This window comes from Salvia hispanica, chromosome 6 (genome assembly GCF_029641045.1).
Source record: "Salvia hispanica isolate PSC_SH4W2 chromosome 6, Shi_PSC_v1, whole genome shotgun sequence".
Lineage (NCBI taxonomy): Eukaryota > Viridiplantae > Streptophyta > Magnoliopsida > Lamiales > Lamiaceae > Salvia > Salvia hispanica.
The window spans coordinates 48,480,510-48,501,845 of NC_142697.1; the positions used below are offsets into that span (position 1 = coordinate 48,480,510).

At 39.0% G+C, this 21,336-nt stretch overlaps 5 protein-coding genes and 1 pseudogene across 5 annotated transcripts; 4 read left to right on the top strand and 2 right to left on the bottom strand.

Moving 5' to 3' along the window:
* The first annotated feature begins 1,174 nt into the window (after positions 1-1,174).
* Positions 1,175-5,674, top strand: LOC125207071 (uncharacterized). Its single transcript, XM_089062054.1, has 6 exons — positions 1,175-1,999; positions 2,429-2,927; positions 3,016-3,916; positions 4,004-4,203; positions 4,334-4,569; positions 4,771-5,674. The coding sequence occupies exons 1-6, from the start codon at positions 1,760-1,762 to the stop codon at positions 5,527-5,529; spliced, it is 2,835 nt and encodes a 944-aa protein (XP_088918180.1). The 5' UTR covers positions 1,175-1,759; the 3' UTR covers positions 5,530-5,674.
* An 84-nt stretch (positions 5,675-5,758) lies between these two features.
* LOC125203250 (putative histone H2A.1) lies at positions 5,759-6,574 on the bottom strand. The gene is made up of 2 exons (XM_048101560.2): positions 6,305-6,574; positions 5,759-6,163 (listed from the first exon to the last, which is right to left on the bottom strand). The coding sequence occupies exons 1-2, from the start codon at positions 6,491-6,493 to the stop codon at positions 5,951-5,953; spliced, it is 402 nt and encodes a 133-aa protein (XP_047957517.1). The 5' UTR covers positions 6,494-6,574; the 3' UTR covers positions 5,759-5,950.
* Positions 6,575-10,053: 3,479 nt separating this feature from the next.
* On the top strand, positions 10,054-12,599 carry LOC125207881 ((E)-beta-caryophyllene synthase-like). Its single transcript, XM_048107383.2, has 7 exons — positions 10,054-10,218; positions 10,410-10,686; positions 10,887-11,262; positions 11,345-11,563; positions 11,638-11,767; positions 11,851-12,099; positions 12,175-12,599. The coding sequence occupies exons 1-7, from the start codon at positions 10,084-10,086 to the stop codon at positions 12,457-12,459; spliced, it is 1,671 nt and encodes a 556-aa protein (XP_047963340.1). The 5' UTR covers positions 10,054-10,083; the 3' UTR covers positions 12,460-12,599.
* Positions 12,600-12,910: 311 nt separating this feature from the next.
* On the top strand, positions 12,911-15,337 carry OCT4 (organic cation/carnitine transporter4). Its single transcript, XM_048107158.2, has 2 exons — positions 12,911-13,614; positions 14,037-15,337. The coding sequence occupies exons 1-2, from the start codon at positions 13,212-13,214 to the stop codon at positions 15,200-15,202; spliced, it is 1,569 nt and encodes a 522-aa protein (XP_047963115.1). The 5' UTR covers positions 12,911-13,211; the 3' UTR covers positions 15,203-15,337.
* Positions 15,338-15,412: 75 nt separating this feature from the next.
* Positions 15,413-16,998, bottom strand: LOC125207702 (large ribosomal subunit protein uL2). Its single transcript, XM_048107159.2, has 2 exons — positions 16,497-16,998; positions 15,413-15,886 (listed from the first exon to the last, which is right to left on the bottom strand). The coding sequence occupies exons 1-2, from the start codon at positions 16,934-16,936 to the stop codon at positions 15,544-15,546; spliced, it is 783 nt and encodes a 260-aa protein (XP_047963116.1). The 5' UTR covers positions 16,937-16,998; the 3' UTR covers positions 15,413-15,543.
* A 2,303-nt stretch (positions 16,999-19,301) lies between these two features.
* LOC125204313 (tetrahydroberberine oxidase pseudogene) lies at positions 19,302-21,146 on the top strand (annotated as a pseudogene).
* The last annotated feature ends 190 nt before the right edge of the window (positions 21,147-21,336 follow it).

A 21,336-nucleotide genomic window follows, 5' to 3' on the forward strand; every position in this document is an offset into this window, starting at 1 on the left:
TTTATGATCTATTGGATAGCTTTTAACTTGTTTATTTTCAGATGATCTTTTCAATGCAACACAGACATTTAGAGATATTACTCTTAATCAACAACCACAACCACCTATTGATTCTGCTGGTAATTACTTTCGTTTATATAATTGTTTTAGTGGAGAATTAGCTTTTAACATGTTTATTTTCAGATGATCTTTACAATTAAGAACAGACATTTGGATTTGAAGATGAGATCAACAGTTTGGTTACTCTTAATCAACAACCACAACCACTTACTAATTCTGATGGTAATTACTTTTGTTTATACGATAGTATTAAGTGGAGAATTAGCTTTTAACATGTTTATTTTCAGATGATATTTTCAATGCAGCGCAGACATTTGGAGATGTTACTCCAAATCAACAACCACAACAACTTTCTGATTCTGTTGTTAATGACTTTTGTTTATAGAATTGTATTAAGTGGAGAATTAACTACTTCTTGATTAACTACAGTTATCATAACAGTGAACTCTATTAAAGTTTTTTCACTAGCAAAAACATATTCAGCAAAAGCCGAAGAATAGCCTATTAAGAAAAAAAAACCATTACCAACATCACTGCATTTCTTTTCTGCAACTTCCAACAAATTCCTGAGATTCTCCTGCTCCGTGACATAATTGCCTTCTAGTTGTCGAAACCATCGAACACACTGCTTAATCCTTTTAATGTAGTCATCCATTTGTTCTTTCTTTTCCTTAGAAAATATCAGAAACATCCCGGCCGTATCAACATAATATCAACAGTTTGAATCTTATTTACACCGAGTGATAAACCACCAGCTTATACTGAGTACCAAAACAAAGAATGGCCACTCAAAATACCTTGAAGTTGAAGTTAAACTTATTTTTACTTTCGGGTTTCTCACTGAGCAAGCTTCCACATCCTCTTTCGTGAACTCGATAACTCCACTATCTGAACCAGAGTTGCTTGCCGGCCTACTGTTTGGAGCTGGATCCTGCCCCCCATTCACTACTGAAAAATTAAATTAAACATTGTTAATTAAAAAGATCAATCTTTTAATAGTAATAATACTAATATTGTAGTGTCACAGCGTATAAATTTGGAATTCAATATTGAGATGATTATAGCTAAATAAAGTTGAGAACTTTAGGTATTGTTAATTGAATTCTAGTAGTGTCTCTTTGTTTGCACGTATACACATTTTTAATTTAGACATTATCCAAGTTTTAAAAATCTTGAGTGATCCATAATTAATTGAGTGATCAATTGAAGTCCAATACTAATATCAGAAAACATTTAACTACTACATATTAGATATACCAAATATTGTAAAAATAACCGTTTTAAAATAATAGTAGTAATAATAATGGTAGATATTTATGAGTTGAAATTCAATTAACCAGTAATTGCATATGTTATGACTAGGAGAAAATCTTCAAAAATGCCTCTGCAAATCCTGTCAGCTTACATATGCATTCTTGCACTACGATGACACACTACTAAAGAAAAACTAATAATTTGGAAAGAATTTTATTGGTCAACTCACGGGATCGGACGTTACTCAATGAAAATCACACCAAAATATGGAATTTTTGTTATTCGATTCAACAAATTATAATCTTTTTGTGAGTTTGAAGAAATTCCATTTTTTGTTGTTTTCCTGCCTGCCTGGGTAGATTGTGCAGCTTTTTGGCCTCTTCTTGTAATGCGGGTTGAACTTAGAGTGGTGTATTTGGAGATATATTGAGTTGGGTCGGTGTAAATGTTGCAAAGATTTGACCTTTCAAGTGTTTGGGAATTGGAAATAGAAAAAGGGCTCCTTTTTAGCCTCATTGTTTCCTCGTCAGGAGTTGGGAAGATGAAGATTCAAGTAAGGAAAGGGGTGTTTTGTTTTGTGGCTCTTGTTTTGCTTTCAGCTGTGGTAGTGATAAGCAGGGTGGAGGAAGCAGAAGAGCCTTTGCTGGCTTATCTAGTAGACTCAGGGCTCATAAATCTGGAGATGGTATATATATAAATAGATCGTGCTCTTCATTGAGTTTCATTTACAAGAAATAATAAAATTCATGTTTATATGTATATGTAATGCTCCTATGGTTTTAATATGCATCAGTGATGTGGTGATGAACTCTTACTTTCCTGTGCTGTTGGTGTTGTAAAATGCAATACCTTACTTTTGAAGATGAGCGTAGATAGATAAACATAGTACTATAGGTTAATCCATTGCTTACTAAAGTTGTGTTGGACCTTAATTTGAGCTAAATTTGGTTGATTCATGTATGATTAAAAGGGTAGGACTGGATGAATCATAGTAGTATTGAGGTTTTTAGTATTTTGAGAAGACTCTTTGGGTTTTACAAAACTAAACAAGACTCTACTCTGTAATGCATACTGCAGATCCAATACGCAATATCTGATGGAAATCCTATTGCAGGGTGAATTACTCAGGGAAAATTGTCTGCCCGAGTTGTTACAAGCTGGGAAAAGTTTACGAGATCACGAACACCGTTTTGCAGAGAAGTCGAGTAATAGCAGTGGTAAATCTTCGAGAATGCAAATGCATCAAGCTGTGAATATCCTATTGCCTCATGTTCATCGGATTCTTATAGACTGTGCAAGAGGGAAAATCCGTAATGTGAGGGAAGAGAAGAATTTGGGTTCTACGAGACGCAAGCTAGCTCAAACTCCTGGAGAAGCACCCTCTCCATCGCTAACAAGTCCAGCAGCTCCTAATCCACCGGGTGAACAAACTTCTACTAGTGGTTTGGACGAACAGTCGAGCAATAATAAGTCCCACAAGAAGAGTGTTGTTATTGCTGTGGTGGTGACAGCTTCCGTGACACTTGTCATTGTTGCAGTGCTCTTTATTTTCTGTGGCAGATGCTGTGGGATTGGTATAAAAGATGAAAGGCATCTTCTCAGCTTAAGCACAAGTGACTATTCTATTTGTTTCCTTATCATCATTTTGAACTCATGTCTTGCATTGCTGGTTGCTTATTCATTTGTTTTCAACTTCCACAGCCTCTTCACAGAAGTCGTTCGGGCTAGGAACTTCAGTGGATGAACAAAAGCTTGGTAATGAGTCAGTCATTAGCATATTAAACGGTAACACAACTGGTGGAACCTACTACTATGGAGAGTCACATTGTCTAAGCAATATCCCATTGGAAGACAGGAACGGGGTTGTGATTAGCTTAGTTGGAAACTCTTTCCACGCACCACCTAGAATGACAGCTTCTCCTCCGTTGATGCCACATCCTGGAAGGCGAGATCCTTCTAATCCACCTCCATTCAACAATGTTGCTCCTGCTCCTCCACCACCCACCGTCACACCAATGAAATCTGCTGCTGGACCACGTCCTCCACCGCCTCCACCTCCACCTCCTATACCGTCTGGTGCCAAGGCTAGTCCACCACCACCTCTTATATCCTCTGGTGCCAAGGCTAGTCCACCACCACCTCTTATATCCTCTGGTGCCAAGGCTGGTCCGCCACCACCACCACCACCTCCTATACTGTCTGGTGCCAAGGCTGGTCCGCCACCACCACCACCTCCTCTTATACCGTCTGGTGCCAAGGCTGGTACGCCACCACCACCACCACCACCACCTCCTATACTGTCTGGTGCCAAGGCTGGTCCGCCACCACCACCACCTCCTCTTATACCGTCTGGTGCCAAGGCTGGTCCGCCACCACCACCACCACCACCAACTCTTATATCCTCTGGTGCCAAGGCTGGTTCACCACCACCAGGACCACCTCCACCTCGACCACCACCTATTGGCTTGAAACCCCCTCGACCTGGACCACATCCTCAATCTGGCAGTAGTAAAACTAAGCTGAAGCCGTTCTTTTGGGACAAGGTACTGGCCAACCCTGATCATTCAATGGCTTGGCACCAGATCAAGTCCGGCTCCTTCCAGTAAGTCCACTTTCCTCCCTCTTTCTTCACATTATTCATTATTTCATGCTCATCCCATCTTATGGATGTAAATTTCCCAACGACCAGGTTCAGCGAAGAGATGATAGAAAATCTCTTTGGATATGCTCCTGCGAATAACAAGAATGAAGTGAAGAAAGAGTCGTCGTCCCAAGATGCTGTGTCACAATATATTAAACTAATTGATCCCAAGAAGTCGCAAAATCTTGCTATTTTACTTAAAGCTTTAAATGTCACTACAGAAGAAGTTTGTGATGCTCTAGAACAAGGTAGTTTTTTTTTGCTTTTGAGAACTCATGCTTAGAAGTTAGAATCAAGTAGAAATGCTTAAGAATATCTGAAATTTTGGGAACTGATTTCACATCATCAAAAATATTGCTACACTTTTTGTCTCAACAGGTCACGAGCTTCCTCCGGAGCTTATTCAAAATCTACTAAGAATGGCACCTACATCTGACGAAGAACTGAAACTGAGACTTTATGTTGGCGAGCTTTCTCTGCTGGGTCCCGCAGAGCGGTTTCTAAAAGTGTTGGTTGATGTTCCATTTGCATTTAAGAGGCTAGAGTGTTTGCTTTTCATGAGCACTCTTCAAGAAGAGATGTCTACGCTAAAAGAATCCTTCGCGGTTTTGGAGGTCAGAAAATAAGTTAATTCTCGATTTCTATGTGTATATGAATATGTCTTTTGTGACTGAGAGATGTTGAAAGAGTTAGGTGTTTACTAGGTAGAGTATTAAGTCCTTTGCTCATATTACTGATTGAAAGGATAGTTTGTCTATATACTATTTCATCACATTTATCCATCTGAAATCATGTAAATTTGTCTGAGTGTTCAGGCTGCAAGTTCAGAGCTGCAGCAAAGCAGATTGTTTTTCAAGCTCTTGGAGGCCGTTCTTAAAACTGGGAATCGTATGAACGATGGGACCTTCCGTGGCGGTGCGCAGGCATTTAAGCTCGATACACTGCTCAAGTTAGCAGACGTGAAAGGAACAGATGGAAAAACTACACTGTTGCACTTTGTCGTCCAGGAAATAATCCGATCCGAAGGCATAAGAGCTGCTAGAGCAGCACAGGAGAGCATAAAGTCTGATGATTCCTCTAATCAACCACCGGACGAGCATCTGAGGAGCCTCGGCCTCCAGGTGGTCTCTGGCTTGAGTAACGAGTTCGAGAATGTCAGGAGGGCCGCTCTACTGGATACTGACATATTAACAGGAACAGTAGCCAAGCTCGGCCACGCCCTTGATAAAGCCGGGAATATCCTGAGATCCGAAATGGAGAACATACCGCCAGATAATGGCTTTCACCAGGCGCTGAGGAGCTTCGTGCAGAACGCTGAGGTTGACGTGAGGTGGTTGCACGAGGAAGAGATACGTATAATGGCATTAGTAAAGAGCAGTGCAGACTACTTCCATGGGAAATCTGGTAAGGACGAGGGCCTGAGATTGTTCGTCATTGTTCGCGATTTCCTAATAATATTGGATAAAGTATGCAAAGAAGTGCAAGCTACGCCACCCAAAGGGCCTAAGAACAGAGATGCAACGGTGGATCCTCCCGATCCACGACAGACTACTACTCCCAGCCATTGCCGATAGGCAAGTAGATATACTTGGAGTTCAGACGACGACAAACCATAGAAATGTAGGTAGAAATTCTTGTACATTGGCCTGGATTTGGAAATCTACAATCAACAACTCTTTTAACTCTTCAATATTCTTTGTTCCTCCATTTTATTTACGGAGTAGTTCATACAGTTGGAAATTAAATTTATCAGAAAAAATCACTGATCAAGAAAAAGGGGAGTAGCAAATTCGAAACGATGGATATCATAAAACGCTCAAGAATGTAGCTTTTTGTTGATTAATACTAGTATTAGCTAAACATGAAAAGGAAAAAAGGGATTTAAATTCCAGTAATCCATTTACAAAGATACTTCAAAAGCTCAGTTCCCTCCCTAACAAATGCATCTAAAACAAAACAACAATCTGTAGAAAACTAGTAACGAATGACAACGGCCTAATCCTCGTCGGCGGCGGAGGGCTTTGACGACCCGGTCTTCTTCGGGAGCAGCAGATTGTGAATGTTGGGCATCACACCGCCATTCGCAATCGTGACATCTCCAAGAAGCTTGCTCAGCTCCTCGTCGTTCCTCACGGCCAGCTGAATGTGGCGGGGAACGATCCTCGTCTTTTTGTTGTCCCTGGCAGCGTTGCCGGCCAATTCCAGAACCTGAAATTGCAGCTCAATTAGATTGTGCCTTTTTCACTGAGACTGTTACAAACCCTAGAATTTGGGGATTTCTGAAATCGGGAAAATTGCTCACACGAACAAACCAAAATTTTACAAAAATCGAAAATTGAAGATAATTACCTCTGCGGCGAGGTACTCTAGCACGGCGGCGAGGTAGACCGGCGCACCGGCGCCGACTCGTTCGGCGTATTTTCCAGCCTTGAGGAACCGAGCGATACGGCCGACGGGAAACTGAAGGCCGGCCTTGCTGCTTCGGGATGTGGCCTTCTTAGCCGCTCCGGATCCTAGCGTCTTGCCCCGGCCCGCCATTGCGATTTCTTAGAGCTTGGAAGGGAATTAGGAAGAAAGGGATTTGGAGGGAGCTCGGAACAAAGAAATGGCTGATTGATAGTGAAATTGGGGTTCGAGTGGATTATATAGCGATGGGGGTTGCATATGAACCAATCATTACGCTGTAACGGGATCGTGGATTGTGGCCGTTGATAAGTGTGTGAATGGATGGCTAGATTTGGTTGAGAGTTCAAATTTTGGGAGTTGTCCGCATTAATGCGTTTCAATCATCAGGATTCCCTCTCCGCTTCTTTATTTTTTTTTTTTTTTGGGGAGGAATCTTCTTTGTATTTTGTTGATAAATTAATTACATGCGAAATTAGATTTAATTGATAAGTAGGAGTATTTTATTTGTATCATTGTTTGTTTAAAAAGTGTTGCTATGGTTAAATGGAGTATTAATCTTCTCTCTAATTTGGAATTAATATATTTACTTTTTCGATTCAGGTGATCATCGATTATTTGTAATGGCTAGTACTTTCGACATGCCTATTTTCATTCAGATGACGGCATGGCTTCGATTTTCTCAATGCATAATAAAATTTCGAACATGAATCTTGTGGAGTATTTAATAAAAAAACGAGCACGACAAAAATAATACTCCTAGATACTTATGTTATTTTTATTTTTGTCATTTAATTCCCTTATCATAGGATATTAATGACAACCACAACCAAGTACAAATGTTAATCATTTCAAACTTTGACCCTGCAATAGACCGCAAACACGTATGTCTGACAACCACGTTCTACAACCTTATTATCGATAACCTAAAAATTAAACTCACTTAATATAAAATTGACAGAGACAGCATAAAATTCTCTTGGTTTCTATGTTAATTACAAAATATTTACTTTTCGCCACAAGATTTTATATAGTATTATTTAGTGAGTTAAATGAAAAGAGAATAAAGTAGAAATAATATTGTTTTCATTTTAGAAAATATTTCATTTTCAATTGGAATGAGAGAGTATAATTTAGGTGCACACTTATATATTCACACTAGCATACGCATGAGCATATATATATTTATGGGCTCTAATCGAGCCATGCCCGGTTATAGTGGGTGCACAAATATATGAGGTTTTGCGCACACTCAACACAAGCCAGCTCAATAACTCTCTCTCACCTTTTTTTTTTGTTTATGAGGGAGTAGTTTAATAAACCAAATGAATGATTAAAAGATCGAGAATGGATTTTGTTTAAAAATCCAATGAACACTTGCTATGTATAGTAGGTGAGCTAGTGGAGAGGACTACCGAGAGAGTGTGAAGGCGAAGGCGAGCAAACTCCCGAAGAAGCACCCTCGTTGCCTAGCCGATGGGAACGAGCTCCTGAGGTTCCACGGAACCACACTCACTTGCTCCCTCGGCTTGAACGGCTCCTCCAGTATCCGATAAATGCTGTGTTTGTCGCATCATCAGAGAGGGGTTCTCGAGCATAGGCCGGGTTGGAGTCTTCACGGCCTCCACGAGTGAGAGGGCGTTTGAGTCCATTGAGATGCAAGGGGAGGATCCCTGTGTTAGGAAGGCCTTGATTCTGTGTTAGGAAGGCCTTGAACTTAAATCCCAACCTATAAATACACAAATTTCAATTTTTTTCATATCGAGCAAATTAAGTCAAGTGACTAGATAAAGTCATATAGACATATAACTATGCTATTTAATTCAACCATCGTTTAATGTAAAAATGCATGGTTATATATACATTTCTTATTTTTCACTTATTTTTCCGGATATCAGAAACTATGTGTGTGTGTTTAATTAATATTCCATTTAAAAGTATTAATTCGGCTAGAAACAAAAGTAGTATTTGGGCTCCATTGAAAACCATAGTAGCCGATTACCGGCCCAGCCCAAGCCTAAGCCCAAATCTATGGGGTCAAGAAATGGCACCCCAACCCAGTGACTAGTTTTGTATGCTCTAACCATCATTATACATAAATACCACTCCTTCCGTCCTATAAGAATATGCATTCGTTCCTTTTTAGTTTGTCCCATAAAAATATGCATTTTCTAATTTTAATAACTCTTTTGTTTTTAATGAAGTGGGACTCATTCCTTACTAACAATACTTTAATTACTTTTTCTCTCTACCTCTCTCTTACTTTATTTTATCAATATTGCATTAAAATCCGTGTCAAACCCAAAGTGCATATTCTTTGGAGACGGAGGGAGTAATATGATAATGGTCAAATTCTAGCTAAAGGACTTGATATTACCACTTGGATCTGGAACCTGCATGTTGATGCTCACGATTTCGATAGTCATACCAACGATTTGGAAGATATCTCTAGAAAAGTATTTACTAATCCATATTTTAAAAACTCTAAAATAATGCTGTATAAAATCTTCTTGAAAAGAACGTTTATCTGGATGTTGTCTTTCAAGCTAATTTTCTAAATTTTTAAAAATATTAGATTATTTTACGCAAACATTCATTTATGACTAGATAGGATCATGTTACTCGTGTGAAAATAAGTGTATACAAACACTGAAACAGTCAAACTCGAGCTCTATAGCTTGAGATGATCTATATATATTACAATAAATATAATTAAAGCATATTAATTATAAATTTAACACAAGTGTATACAAAACAGTTAAACTTGAAATCTATAGATTGATAGCTTGGAATGATCTATACATATATATATATATACACTCCCTCAGCCCCCTATAAGAGTCTTAGTATTTTTTTTTTTATTTAATCTATCCCATAATATAAATCTTATTTTATTTAATAAGTGAGTCTCACATTTCACGAACTAATTTTACTCATATTTTATTATAAAATTAATATAAATAAGACATACGTTCCATTAACTTATTCAACACACTTTTTTTTGCATTTTTTTAAAACATATGCCAAATTAAATAGGCCTCCGATTGCAAAAGGGGTAAGTATTACCATAAATATAATTAAAGCATATCAATTACTATAAAATTAAATGAGCAACCTCAGTAGATTGTGCAATAGAGTAAAAGAAATTAAATACTGTAGTTTTTTTCTCAGTCTTTATCAATGCAGTGCGCAACCTAAGTAAAGTGCATGTGAATAGCTTGTTTATTTCAGTAATTTGGTTTCTAATTTTTAAATTCACATATAAATTGATTTAGTCATTCCAGTATTTATTCCAGTATTTATGTGAATTTTTATTTAATAAGAAAAGTAATAAGACTTCAGAAAAAACAAATAATAACTTTTACTCCCAATCACTTTTTCTAATTTCGACAATGTTACATATTTTTGATTATCATCATCCGTCCACTAGCAATAGTCTTGGTGGTTCATGATGAGGTTTAATAAAATGTTAGGAAATTCTTATTCTCGAAAAAAATATTTCAGTATATTTTATTTGTATTATTATATTTATCATCGAATTTAAGAAATATTTAGAAATCTTGTAAATTTTCTTGATATTTTAAGTACTTACGGATAAACAAATATGAGTATATGAGAAATCATGTTTCTCAATAACATTATCTTAGGGATTTCTATAAATAGTGTTGCCTACTAAGCCCATTTTCTCAAATGAATAGTGGAGTATCTAAAAGTTATATAATAGGATGGAGTTTCCTTTAATTGTCACTACTTCCAAGATTTCAGGTAACAATGTGGGTGCAAACGACAACCGTCGATCTGTAACTTACCATCCCAACATTTGGGGAGATTTTTTTCTTCCATATGCTTCACATCATACGGTAGGTATATACTAGTAGTAGTATATATTGTCATTCTACTTTCACAAGTAGTTGATCATATTTGATAGCTATCGATGAACGAAGTTGGGATGTCAATAGAATCCGAAACGCTTATAACTTGATGTTTCACTGAAAAGCGTTTGTCTTCTACGTGTTACCTAACATGCTAAATTTGCGTTGGTTCGAATTAGGACATCTCCATTGCCGAAAAGGAAGAACATGAAAGACAAAAGGAAGAGATTAAGGAATTGATCCTTCAAATTGATGAAGTTGATATAACCCTAAAACTAGAACTCATTGACTTGATCCAACGGCTTGGAGTTGGCTACCATTTCGAAAAGGAAATCGATAGAACCTTACGATGGATTCATGACACCTATAGTGAGAAGGCCAACAACGACAACGATCTTCGAGTAGTTGCTCTTCGCTTTCGCCTACTACGCGAACAAGGTTTCCCCGTTCCATGTGGTATGTGTATGGATATGGATGATATTTTTCTAACCGTACTTCCTTTTGAGATATCTTGAGTTAAATGAGTCGTTTTCTCTTTTGATCAAAATACTTTTTCAATTTAATTATGCAGGTTATTCCTTCGTCTACTTTATTCTCTATTTACTTATCTATTTTGTTATCTCTTCGCGTTAACTCACTAATCATTTTTTGGACAGATGTTTTTAGTAAATTCGTGGACGAGGAAGGAAATTTCAAGGAGTCGATAACGAATGATGTTGAAGGGTTGTTGAACTTGTACGAGGCATCGAACTATGGAGTGCAAGGAGAGGAAATTCTTGACAAAGCATTAGAATTTTCCTCTTCTCATCTCCAGTCGTTAATCATGAACATGAGTAATAATTCTCTTTCGACACGAGTTAGGGAAGCTCTGAATATCCCAATTTCAAAGACTCTAAACAGATTGGGAGCAAGAAAATTCATTTCTATGTACAAAGAAGAATACTCATGCAACAGAAAGATACTCGATTTTGCGATATCGGACTTCAATCTTGTGCAGAAGCTTCACCAGAAAGAGCTAAGTCATCTTACAAGGTTAGTAGAGATTGATAGCATACATTTTCATCGTTTTTTTCAACTAATTAAAGAGAATTGATTGAATTATATATTGTTGTAGGTGGTGGAAGGAATTGGACTTTGCAAATAAACTTCCCTTTGCTAGAGATAGACTTGTGGAATGCTATTTTTGGATTGTGGGTGTTTACTTTGAGCCAAGCTATGCAATTGCAAGAAAGCTACTAACCAAAGTCATTTATATGGCTTCTGTCCTTGACGACATTTACGACGTCTATGGAACGTTAGACGAACTAACGCTTTTCACTAGCATTCTCCGAAGGTAGGTGGAACGTTTTACTATTAAAATGTTAAAATAAAGGGAAATTAAAAATAAAATATTTTGGTATAATAAAGGTGGGACATTAATGCGATTGATGAATTGCCACCGTACATGAGGATATACTACAAAGCCCTATTGGATGTATATGTTGAAATGGAAGATGAAATGGGAAAATCATATGCGGTCGAATATGGAAAAGCTGAGGTATGGATATGCAGAATATGAATATTTTTATTTTTATGAAGAATTGAAGACGTAAAAATGAAGTGATATATATTTTTATGCAGATGATTAGGTTGGCGGAGGTGTACTTTAAAGAGGCTGAGTGGTCTTTCAACATGTACAAGCCTACAATGGAAGAATATACAAAAGTGGCACTTTTGTCTTCTGGATATATGATGATGTCAATAAATTCATTAGCTGTGATCAATGATCCAATTAGCAAGGAAGAGTTTGATTGGGTTTTGAGTGAACCACCTATTCTTAAATCATCTTCACTCATTACTAGGCTAATGGATGACCTTGCAGGATATGGGGTAACACTAACACTAACACTAATTAATTTATCTACTGTTTCACTGCATTCTGATTGTGATTATATAAATGTACAGTTTGAAGAAAAGCTCTCAGCAGTGCATTACTACATGCATGAAAATGGTGTTTCAGAGGAAGAAGCTTCTGCAGAGCTGCGCAAACAAGTGAAGAATGCATGGAAGCTTCTAAACAAGGAACTTCTTCACCCAAGAGAAGCTTCCATTCCTATCCTTAAATGTGTTGTCAACTTCACTCGTGTCATAATCGTGTTGTACACAGATGAAGATGCATATGGAAATTCCAAAACTAAGACCAAAGACATGATCAAATCCGTGCTTGTCGATCCCGTCTCCAATATTTAACAGCGATAAGACTATGGTTTTACGTGTACGTTATTGTAGCCAGTGATGGATTCAGCTGAGAACAGCGGGTACAATTGTAGCATGTCTAGGCTCGGCCATTTTACCCAATAATAATAAAAAGCTCATTTTTTATGTAGTAAGTAGATTTATTATGTTATACTAAATTGATTCTTGGAAATTTTAATTGATTGATGCATGTTCGTTATCACTTATGCAGGAAAATACTCATGGCTTAAAATATGTAGAAGACTATTGAAATGTAGTATCTATTTTTGTTGATGCAAGTTTGGTGGAAATTAGTTCATGATGAATGAATTATGTTTAAAAAGATCAACGATCTTGACAATGGGAGTATCAATTTTATTCATGTGTTGGTTTGGTGGAAATTAGTTTAATTATGGTGAATGAAATAGCACTTCTCATGATGTTATTGATTTGTGATAGTATTCGTTTGTGAGCCCATATTTTCAGAGCAAGTTAATTAGTATCAATGGAAAGTTGGACGTGACTCTTTCCTCTTAGTCTTGGGGACAAGTTTGTTGATCATTCACCAACCCTCAAGTATGATAAAAAAAAAATATTACTCCTACTATTGATTTTTGTGATTCATCCACGTGCATATCCTAATCCTATTTATATATATTACATTATGTGATAGTGAGATAAAAGAGGTAGAATTAGTATATTCCCATCACTTCTTCTTCCACATTCTAATCCCAATCCCTAAATCAAAAAAAAAAATATTTAAAAAAATGTGGAAACACTCGCCTCCAAAAACTAGTGTTCCACAGGAGGCGGGGCTGCGGTCGCCGCTTGTGGGGGAGGCGGAGAGGTTGTGCATGGACGATATGCTAAAAAAGTATTGCGGCGAATTCGGGTGGTGGCAGCTGAGGCACTTTGTGCTGACGAGCATGGCGTGGGCGCTGGAGGCGTTCCACACGATGGTGGTGATATTCGCCGACCGCGAGCCGGCATGGCGGTGCGTGGGCAGCGGGTGCGCGGTGGAGGCGACGAGCATGTGTGGGATGGAGGATGGCACGTGGGAGTGGGTGGAGGGGCCCGGGAGCTCCACGGTCGCGGAGTTCGGCTTAGTCTGCGGCGACAAGTATAAGGTGGGCTTGGTTCAAGCCTTGTTTTTCGCCGGCTGCATGATCGGTAATTCATGGACTACTTTTATTCCTCCCCTCCCCAACTAATTCATTTTATTAAATTATGGAGTCAAAGCAATAAAAATTTAATTATTTAATGAAAAGGTTATGTCATTGGAAACTTATTTATTGGAATATTATCTATGCAAGTATCCATATCTAGGCATTATTAGCTTATTAAACGGGTCTTTACTAGTGGAGTGGTGGTTCTGTTTTTTTAATACACTACACATCTCTAACAAAACCCCTAATCAATCGAATAAGAATAGTATTTAAACATGAGAATTAAGAAGGGCGAATAGAAAATCTGTGAATAATTGTTGTTGTGTTTATGCATATACGTAATTATTTATGTGTAGTCATTCTAATTTTCTCTAAATTATTTACTAGTATATGCATAGAATTTAAAAGCGTGTATAATTTGATCAGGTGCGGGCGTATTCGGGCATCTCTCCGACTCAAGGCTAGGAAGGAAAGGTTCCTTAGTAGTTGTCTGCATACTGAATGCCATCTTCGGTTGCCTGACCGCCCTCTCCCCGACCTACCCCGTCTACGTGGCCCTCCGCCTCCTCACCGGCGTCAGCACGGGCGGGGTCGGCCTCTGCGCCTTCGTCCTCGCCACCGAGCCCGTGGGCCCCACCAAGCGGGGCGCGGCCGGTATGTCCACCTTCTACTTCTTCTCGGGCGGGATCGCCGCCCTCTCCGGCATCGCCTACGCCTTCCGCTCGTGGCGGGCCCTCTACATCGCCACCTCCATCCCCTCCATCCTCTTCCTCGTCTTCGTCCTCCCCTTCGTCTCCGAGTCCCCACGCTGGCACCTCATCCGCGGCGAGGTGGGCCCCGCCATGCAGACCATGCGCGCCATTGCTCGGTCCAACGATGGGGACCTTCCGGCCACCACCCTCCTCGCCTTGGACGAGGAGGTTAGTGGCCATTCGCCCCGGAGCATGTCCGCTAAGCAGGAGGCTGTCACTGGATCCCTAGTGGACGTGCTCCGTTGCCCCCTGACACGCGTCCGCCTCTTCCTGGCGGCCGCGGTCAACTTCTTCTGCTCGGTCGTATACTACGGGCTGAGCTTGAACGTGGTGAACCTCGGCACCAACCTCTACCTCAACGTGTTCCTCAACGCGGTGGCGGAGATGCCGGCCTTCTTCCTCACGGCGGTGTTACTTGACAGGTACGGACGGAAGCCACTGAGCATCGGGACACAGTGGTTCAGCGGCGCGTTCTGCCTGTTGGGGGGGCTGATGAAGGGCTATGGAGTGTGGAAAACGGTTAGGATGGTGTGTGGGATTCTTGGGATATTTGGGATGGCGGGGACGTATAATTTGCTGTTTATCTACACGGTGGAGCTGTTCCCGACGGTGGTGAGGAATGCTGCGCTGGGATGTGCGACTCAGGCAGCGCAGATGGGGGCAATATTGGCGCCGTTCGTGGTGGTTATGGGGGAGAGGGTGCCGTTTCTGGTGTTCGGAGCGTGTGGCATGGCCGGAGGGATGTTTGCGTTTTTGTTGCCGGAGACATTGAACCGGCCGTTGTATGATACAATGACCGGTATGGAAGAGGGAGAAGGCGGAGGAGATTTGTTGAGTTAGAGTTTTAATTTTAGTAGTACTAGCAAAGACTAGGTATGGTCGACTTGATTACTCCTATTTTAAAGTATTCTTTTGAGATTTTGTGGAAATGAATGACTTATTACCTGCGTGCTGCGTATACATAAAAGTCCAATATGCAAAACAATACTTTGATTTACAAAGGTTATGCTCAATTTTGGTTAAACTTAAAACAAAATAAGATAACGGCAATACTCCAACAATATAACTCAATAACCCCAACAAAATTTAGTATATCCTCAACAAAACATTGCATTTTAACAACAAAAAAAACAGATTCAAATTTCAATATATAGATAAAGAAGAAAACAAGATGACAATTCCTAGGCCTTATCAGCTTTAGCAGCTGTAGCAGCAGCTTGACCTCTGAGACGGCCGGTTCTTCTGGCAGCAATAAGACCAACCTTTTGGCCGGGTGGTGCATCACGACGGACAGTACTGGCATGACCAATGTGTTGATGGTTACCACCACCATGAGGATGCTCCACAGGATTCATAGCAACACCACGAACCTTGGGCCACGAGTTCCTCTTCACTCTAAACTTGTGATATGCATTTCCAGCCTTCAACATTGGCTTCTCAGTTCTCCCACCTCCGGCAATCTGCCCAACCATGGCACGACAGCCACTCGGCACAATCTTCTTTGCACCTGAAGGGAGCTTGACCCTGCAGGAATAACAGATTTCCCAATGAAGTGGCTTTTGATGCAAGCACCAATGCAACATTTAAAAGAATTTGAGCACCAAATGAATTACACAATGACACTAAATGAGCTATAGTGAAATACAAACATAGCTTATCAGATTTATGCAAATGAATACAAAAGATGAAAAAAAAACTCACTTAACATCAGATTCCAAATGTAAGTGAAAAATATGAACTGCTCATCCTAAGCTAGTAAGTACTCCACAAAGAAGCTGATTAAATACTAACCTACACTAAGACTTGCTCAAATCTCATGAAACAAAATAATACTTTGTAAAATCTTATAAACCAGGAAAAGTGAATTAAGAAATCAGGAAAAAAAATTATTTAGCAGATATATTATTTCCAGTTTAGAGTAATCACACACCAAAGTATCTAATTAGAGCTAAAGCCATCGATAATATCAAGGTAAAGTATCTAATTAGAAATCTACACAGCCACTGATAGAAATGGTAAGGAAGAGGAGACCAGTTTGCACATAGCATCATACTCAATACTTCTCAATTCTCATTAACTATGCCAAATTAAATCAATTTACTAAGAAGTAACAATAGGCGAACAAATTAATTACCTAGTGGTTCCATTATCGGGGTTGTGGGAGATGACAATCGCATAATCCCCAGAAGCCCTAGCGAAAACGCCGCGATCTCCAACGTGATGCTCCACGTTGCAAACGACGGCTCCTTCGGGAATGGATCTGAGAGGCAAGACGTTGCCGACGACGAGATTGGCCTTCTTCCCGCAGTAGACGAACTGGCCGGTGTACATGCCCTCGGCGGCGACGAAGAGCTCCTTCTGGTGCTGGAAGCGGAAGGGGTGGCGGAAGGTGACGCGGGCGAGGGGGGCGCCGCGGCCGGGGTCGTGGATGATCTCTGTGACGACGCCCTTGAGGTAGCCGTTGCGCTCGCCGAAATCGAGGGAGCGGAAGCGCGCCGGCCCCTTGCGGTGGTGGGTGTGGGATTTGAAGACGGAACCCGCTCCCTTACGCTGCGCTCTGATCACGCGTCCCATTCTGCCGGCGTGGTGTGTGTGTGTGAGGTGAAATGGTGTAGATAGATGTAGGGAGCTTCTCTTTTAGCTGAAATTAGGGTTTCCGAATTGCTTTGTTTTGGGAGACGGTCAACTTGGGCCCAGCCTGATTGATTTGAGAGTTGTTCGTATTTGGGCCGGCCCAATTAGTGCTCAAAATGGGTCCATGCTTCAATATACAGTATTACTGATAATTGGTCTTTTTTTTTTTTTTTTTCTTTTTGAGTTAACGAACTCAAACTTCAAACTCGTAACAGTTGGTCAGGACATTAACCACTCTATGGTTTGGCTAACACACATTAAAGTAGTATTTTCTTAATATACGTGTAATGGAGCTTACTAGCGAAATCTAAAGAGGGACTATGTTATGTAAAAATATATCCTTAAATTGTTTTACTACAATCTCTGCATTTATTTACATTAAATTCAAATTTATTTTATTATAAATATCACGTCAAATAATAATTTTATTTTAACAATTTACACTAAATTTATAAAGAATAGTACTATATTTTATCGACTACTGATATTTACTCACGAAATTTAAAAACGTGATTTATGTTTGTTTTATTTTAATATAAATCCAAAAATATGTATGAAATATATTTTACCCAAAAACTAAAAATAAAATTAATTTTAAAATACCATTAAAGTTAATTACCTACTTCATTTTAGATTTTAGAATACTAAGATGGTCTATTCACTACACTCGATTTAAGTATATGAGAGAAATGATCATGTATTCAATATCAAAAAAAATAATCAAATACTTATTTATGTCATTGTCTATTTCCTTATAGTAGCGGTCATATAAAAGGATGCATGTTTAATAATTCGAATCGCCTTCAAAACGTAATCTTGTACAAACAAATTTGAATACGCAATTATCTGCCCAAGATCAATGTAATAAGTAGGCAAGAAATAGAAAATAAAAAAGAATTTGTTCCATAATAAATTTTTCGATTTGACTTGATTGAGAAAAATAAAAATACGTATTCTTTTTTGCCTCACGCTAGTCGTGTCATTTTTCATTTCAACTCCTAAATGTCAATTACTACTAGATATACATAGACATTGGAAATTTTCAATTTCTTATCCTTTTCCTTTTATTTTCTTTTTAAAAGCTGCCTATGGTATGAGTATCTATCGACTATCATGTTAATTTCGATTAATCTAAACTGCTTAAAATGGTAATATGGCTTATCTTTTCAATTTCGGTAGCGTGAGATAAACCATACAATATACACCAAGTACATGAGTTCTCTAAGTTTGTAAATTCTTAATTATGATTAATCTCCACTGTACAAAAATCACTTCAACTTCCAATGGAAATTGAAACTATAATCTCTCTCAAACCACAGATTTGAGTGAAACGAACATGTTTGGTGAATTAGAAGATTTTTTCTTCGTTGAGTTTGCTATAGTCTATAGATATAGTACATCGAATATTACTCCATAATTAAAGAGTGTTATTCACTTATTCATATATTTCTTCCTAAGCTCATATGGTACAACTTTTTATTATCTTATCATCTCCTCACACTCACAATCTCACACCCCTTTGCTACACCTAGTTCACTTCAAAAGTTGTTTAAAATGTATCTTTTTGTGTTTTTAAAATATAGTATAATTGACAATTGAATGTTGAATACTCCAAATTTCATGTGACCCCCAAACCCTTGTATATTTATCATATACACAATAATTTGCATTTATCTCCTTTATTTAATCAAGTCAAGTAATCCTTATTGACAACGTGGACTGCAATAAGATGCCAAATTGTATATAGTTTTCACCATTTTTGAATAAGTAAACAAGATTTGAGGACTGTAAATTTCTTCAAATGTACTAACTCGTAACGTCGTCGACAACCTATCCCTAAATCCGGTCAAATGTTTTTAGATTTGACGTCACCATCTTAAACTTTGTCACGTACAAACACCAACATATATCCACTCAACTCGTGAATAACAATCAAACTATTAAATCTCTCAATTCATCATATTTTTATTTGTAGTATATATAAATTGAATTGTGATAATTCTAAAATAAATTATGTAAAATTAAGCAAAATAAAATTAAAACATAATTGATTTTTATTTCAAACTCTAAAATTACATTTTAACTCCAAATAATTCTACTAGCCGAAAATAGAACCACAAATCATATTAAAAAGAAAAAGAAAAAGAAAAGGAAAAAGGATAAAGAAAAAGCAAAAAGAGGAATAGGAAAAAGCAAAAAGAAATAAAAATTGCGTAAATCATTAGTAAATTAAAAAAACAGGGCCGTTGAATTGAGTGGGGTTACATTAGTATAGAATAATAGTACTCCTATCTCGTAGTACAATCACATGCTTCAGTTTTATAGATAGAACACAACATCCAACAAATCACAAACTCATATTCTCGAAATCACAAAACCATGAAATCTTCTTCAATTTCAACTCTTGTTCTCATCTTGTCGTGTTCATGGGCAGCTTCAGCCGGTGACGATTTTCTTCATTGTCTCTCTCAACAATCATGGATTTCCAACGTTGTTTACACTCCTCCCAATTCATCCTACAATTCCATCCTCCAATTTTCCATCCGCAACCTCAGATTCGACTCGGAATATATTCCTAAACCAAAAGTGATCATTACCCCGGAGCACGAATCCCAGGTCCCGCCCGTCGTGCTCTGCGCCAGACAAAGTGGTCTGGAGATCAGAACCCGAAGCGGCGGCCATGACTTCGAGGGACTGTCTTACGTCTCACTACAAGCCCCGTTTGTCATTCTTGATTTGATCAATCTCAGTGAAATCACAGTCGATGTTGACCGGAAAACTGCATGGGTCGGAGCTGGCGCAACCGTCGGTTCTTTGTACTACAGAATCGCCGAAAAAAGTCCGGTTCTCGGGTTTCCCGCCGGATTCTGCCCGACCGTAGGTGTCGGTGGGCACTTCAGCGGCGGCGGCTACGGCGCATTGATGAGGAAATACGGCCTGTCGGCCGATCAGGTCATCGACGCAAGAATAATCGACGTCCATGGTAGAATCCTCGACAGAAAATCAATGGGCGAGGATCTATTCTGGGCAATCAGAGGCGGCGGAGGGGCCAGCTTTGGCGTGATCGTAGCCTGGAAGGTACGACTGGTGGATGTTCCAGAAACTGTCACAGTTTTTACGGTCACAAAGACCGTTGAACAAAATGCGACTCAGTTGGCACGGCAGTGGCAATATGTCGCCCCTCGATTGGACTCCGATTTATTCATCGGAGTTTTACTAAACAGGGTGAATTCCACTGTTTTATTTAATTTCTTCTCACTCTTCCTAGGAGGAGTCGACAGACTACTTCCCATGTTGCAGGAGAGTTTCCCGGAGTTGGGTGTGGCGAGAGAAGACTGCATCGAGATGAGCTGGATACAGTCCGTCTTATATTACTCTGGGAGGACGGCAGGATCGTCACCGGATCAGGGCACGGCCGAAAGTCTTCTAAACCGGACGCCGGAGACCTTGTGGAACTTCAAAATGAAGTCCGACTACGTCAAGGAGCCTGCTCCTGAGAGCATGTTCCAAGGCATCGTGAGACTGTTACGCCAGCCAGAAGGGCTTCTGTCTCGCGTTTACACAGTCCCCTACGGTGGAAGGATGGCGGAGATTCAAGAATCCGCCACCCCGTTCCCTCATAGGGCAGGTAACTTGTACAAAATTGCCTGTGTGGCTTACTGGCGGGACCGTGATGGTGAAGATTCGGATAAGTACATAAGATGGAGTCGAAGGTACTATGATTACATGACTCCTTATGTCTCGAAATCTCCGAGAGAAGTGTACTTGAACTACAGAGACCTCGACATCGGAGTAAATAATTTTGGTGGACAAACGAGTTACGAGCAAGCAAGCATTTGGGGCATGAAATATTTCAAGAATAATTTTGATCGCCTTGTGAAGGTCAAGACGGTCATTGATCCGGCCAATTTCTTCAAGAATGAACAGAGCATTCCGCCATGTAAGACAGGGAGTAAGATGAAGTTGCCCGAAGCTGTATTTTCTTATGAATAATTGATTCATGCGTGAGTTAATTAAATTATGTGATGTAGTTATATGAAAATAATATCTGTAATGTGGTTATATGAAAATATTTAATACTGTATTAGCTTATTGATTATGAATATAGTAGTATTTCTACTATTTTAGCAATAAATTACTGTATATAGAAGTGGAATGGCCATAGATAACTATTTGTTTCTCTTCAAAATTTAACATAAATAATTTCCAAAATCGAAATGGAATTGCTGCAGGCACACGAAATTTACTAAAGTACTACTACTATTTGTTTATAGTTTTATATCTTTATAGTTAAAATATTATTCAATGATATATTTACATACATTGTTATTAAAAAAAAA

Excerpts from the sequence above, each read along its gene's own strand:
- LOC125207071 (XM_089062054.1), top strand. The coding sequence starts at position 1,760 with ATGTTGCAAAGATTTGACCTTTCAAGTGTTTGGGAATTGGAAATAGAA. Across the intron at positions 2,000-2,428 it reads GGCTCATAAATCTGGAGATG|GGTGAATTACTCAGGGAAAA; the intron begins GTATATATATAA and ends ATCCTATTGCAG. Across the intron at positions 2,928-3,015 it reads TCTTCTCAGCTTAAGCACAA|CCTCTTCACAGAAGTCGTTC; the intron begins GTGACTATTCTA and ends CAACTTCCACAG.
- LOC125203250 (XM_048101560.2), bottom strand. The coding sequence starts at position 6,493 with ATGGCGGGCCGGGGCAAGACGCTAGGATCCGGAGCGGCTAAGAAGGCC. Across the intron at positions 6,164-6,304 it reads TAGAGTACCTCGCCGCAGAG|GTTCTGGAATTGGCCGGCAA; the intron begins GTAATTATCTTC and ends CTGCAATTTCAG.
- LOC125207881 (XM_048107383.2), top strand. The coding sequence starts at position 10,084 with ATGGAGTTTCCTTTAATTGTCACTACTTCCAAGATTTCAGGTAACAAT. Across the intron at positions 10,219-10,409 it reads CATATGCTTCACATCATACG|GACATCTCCATTGCCGAAAA; the intron begins GTAGGTATATAC and ends GGTTCGAATTAG. Across the intron at positions 11,263-11,344 it reads GAGCTAAGTCATCTTACAAG|GTGGTGGAAGGAATTGGACT; the intron begins GTTAGTAGAGAT and ends ATATTGTTGTAG.
- OCT4 (XM_048107158.2), top strand. The coding sequence starts at position 13,212 with ATGTGGAAACACTCGCCTCCAAAAACTAGTGTTCCACAGGAGGCGGGG. Across the intron at positions 13,615-14,036 it reads TTTCGCCGGCTGCATGATCG|GTGCGGGCGTATTCGGGCAT; the intron begins GTAATTCATGGA and ends TAATTTGATCAG.
- LOC125207702 (XM_048107159.2), bottom strand. The coding sequence starts at position 16,936 with ATGGGACGCGTGATCAGAGCGCAGCGTAAGGGAGCGGGTTCCGTCTTC. Across the intron at positions 15,887-16,496 it reads CCCGATAATGGAACCACTAG|GGTCAAGCTCCCTTCAGGTG; the intron begins GTAATTAATTTG and ends TTATTCCTGCAG.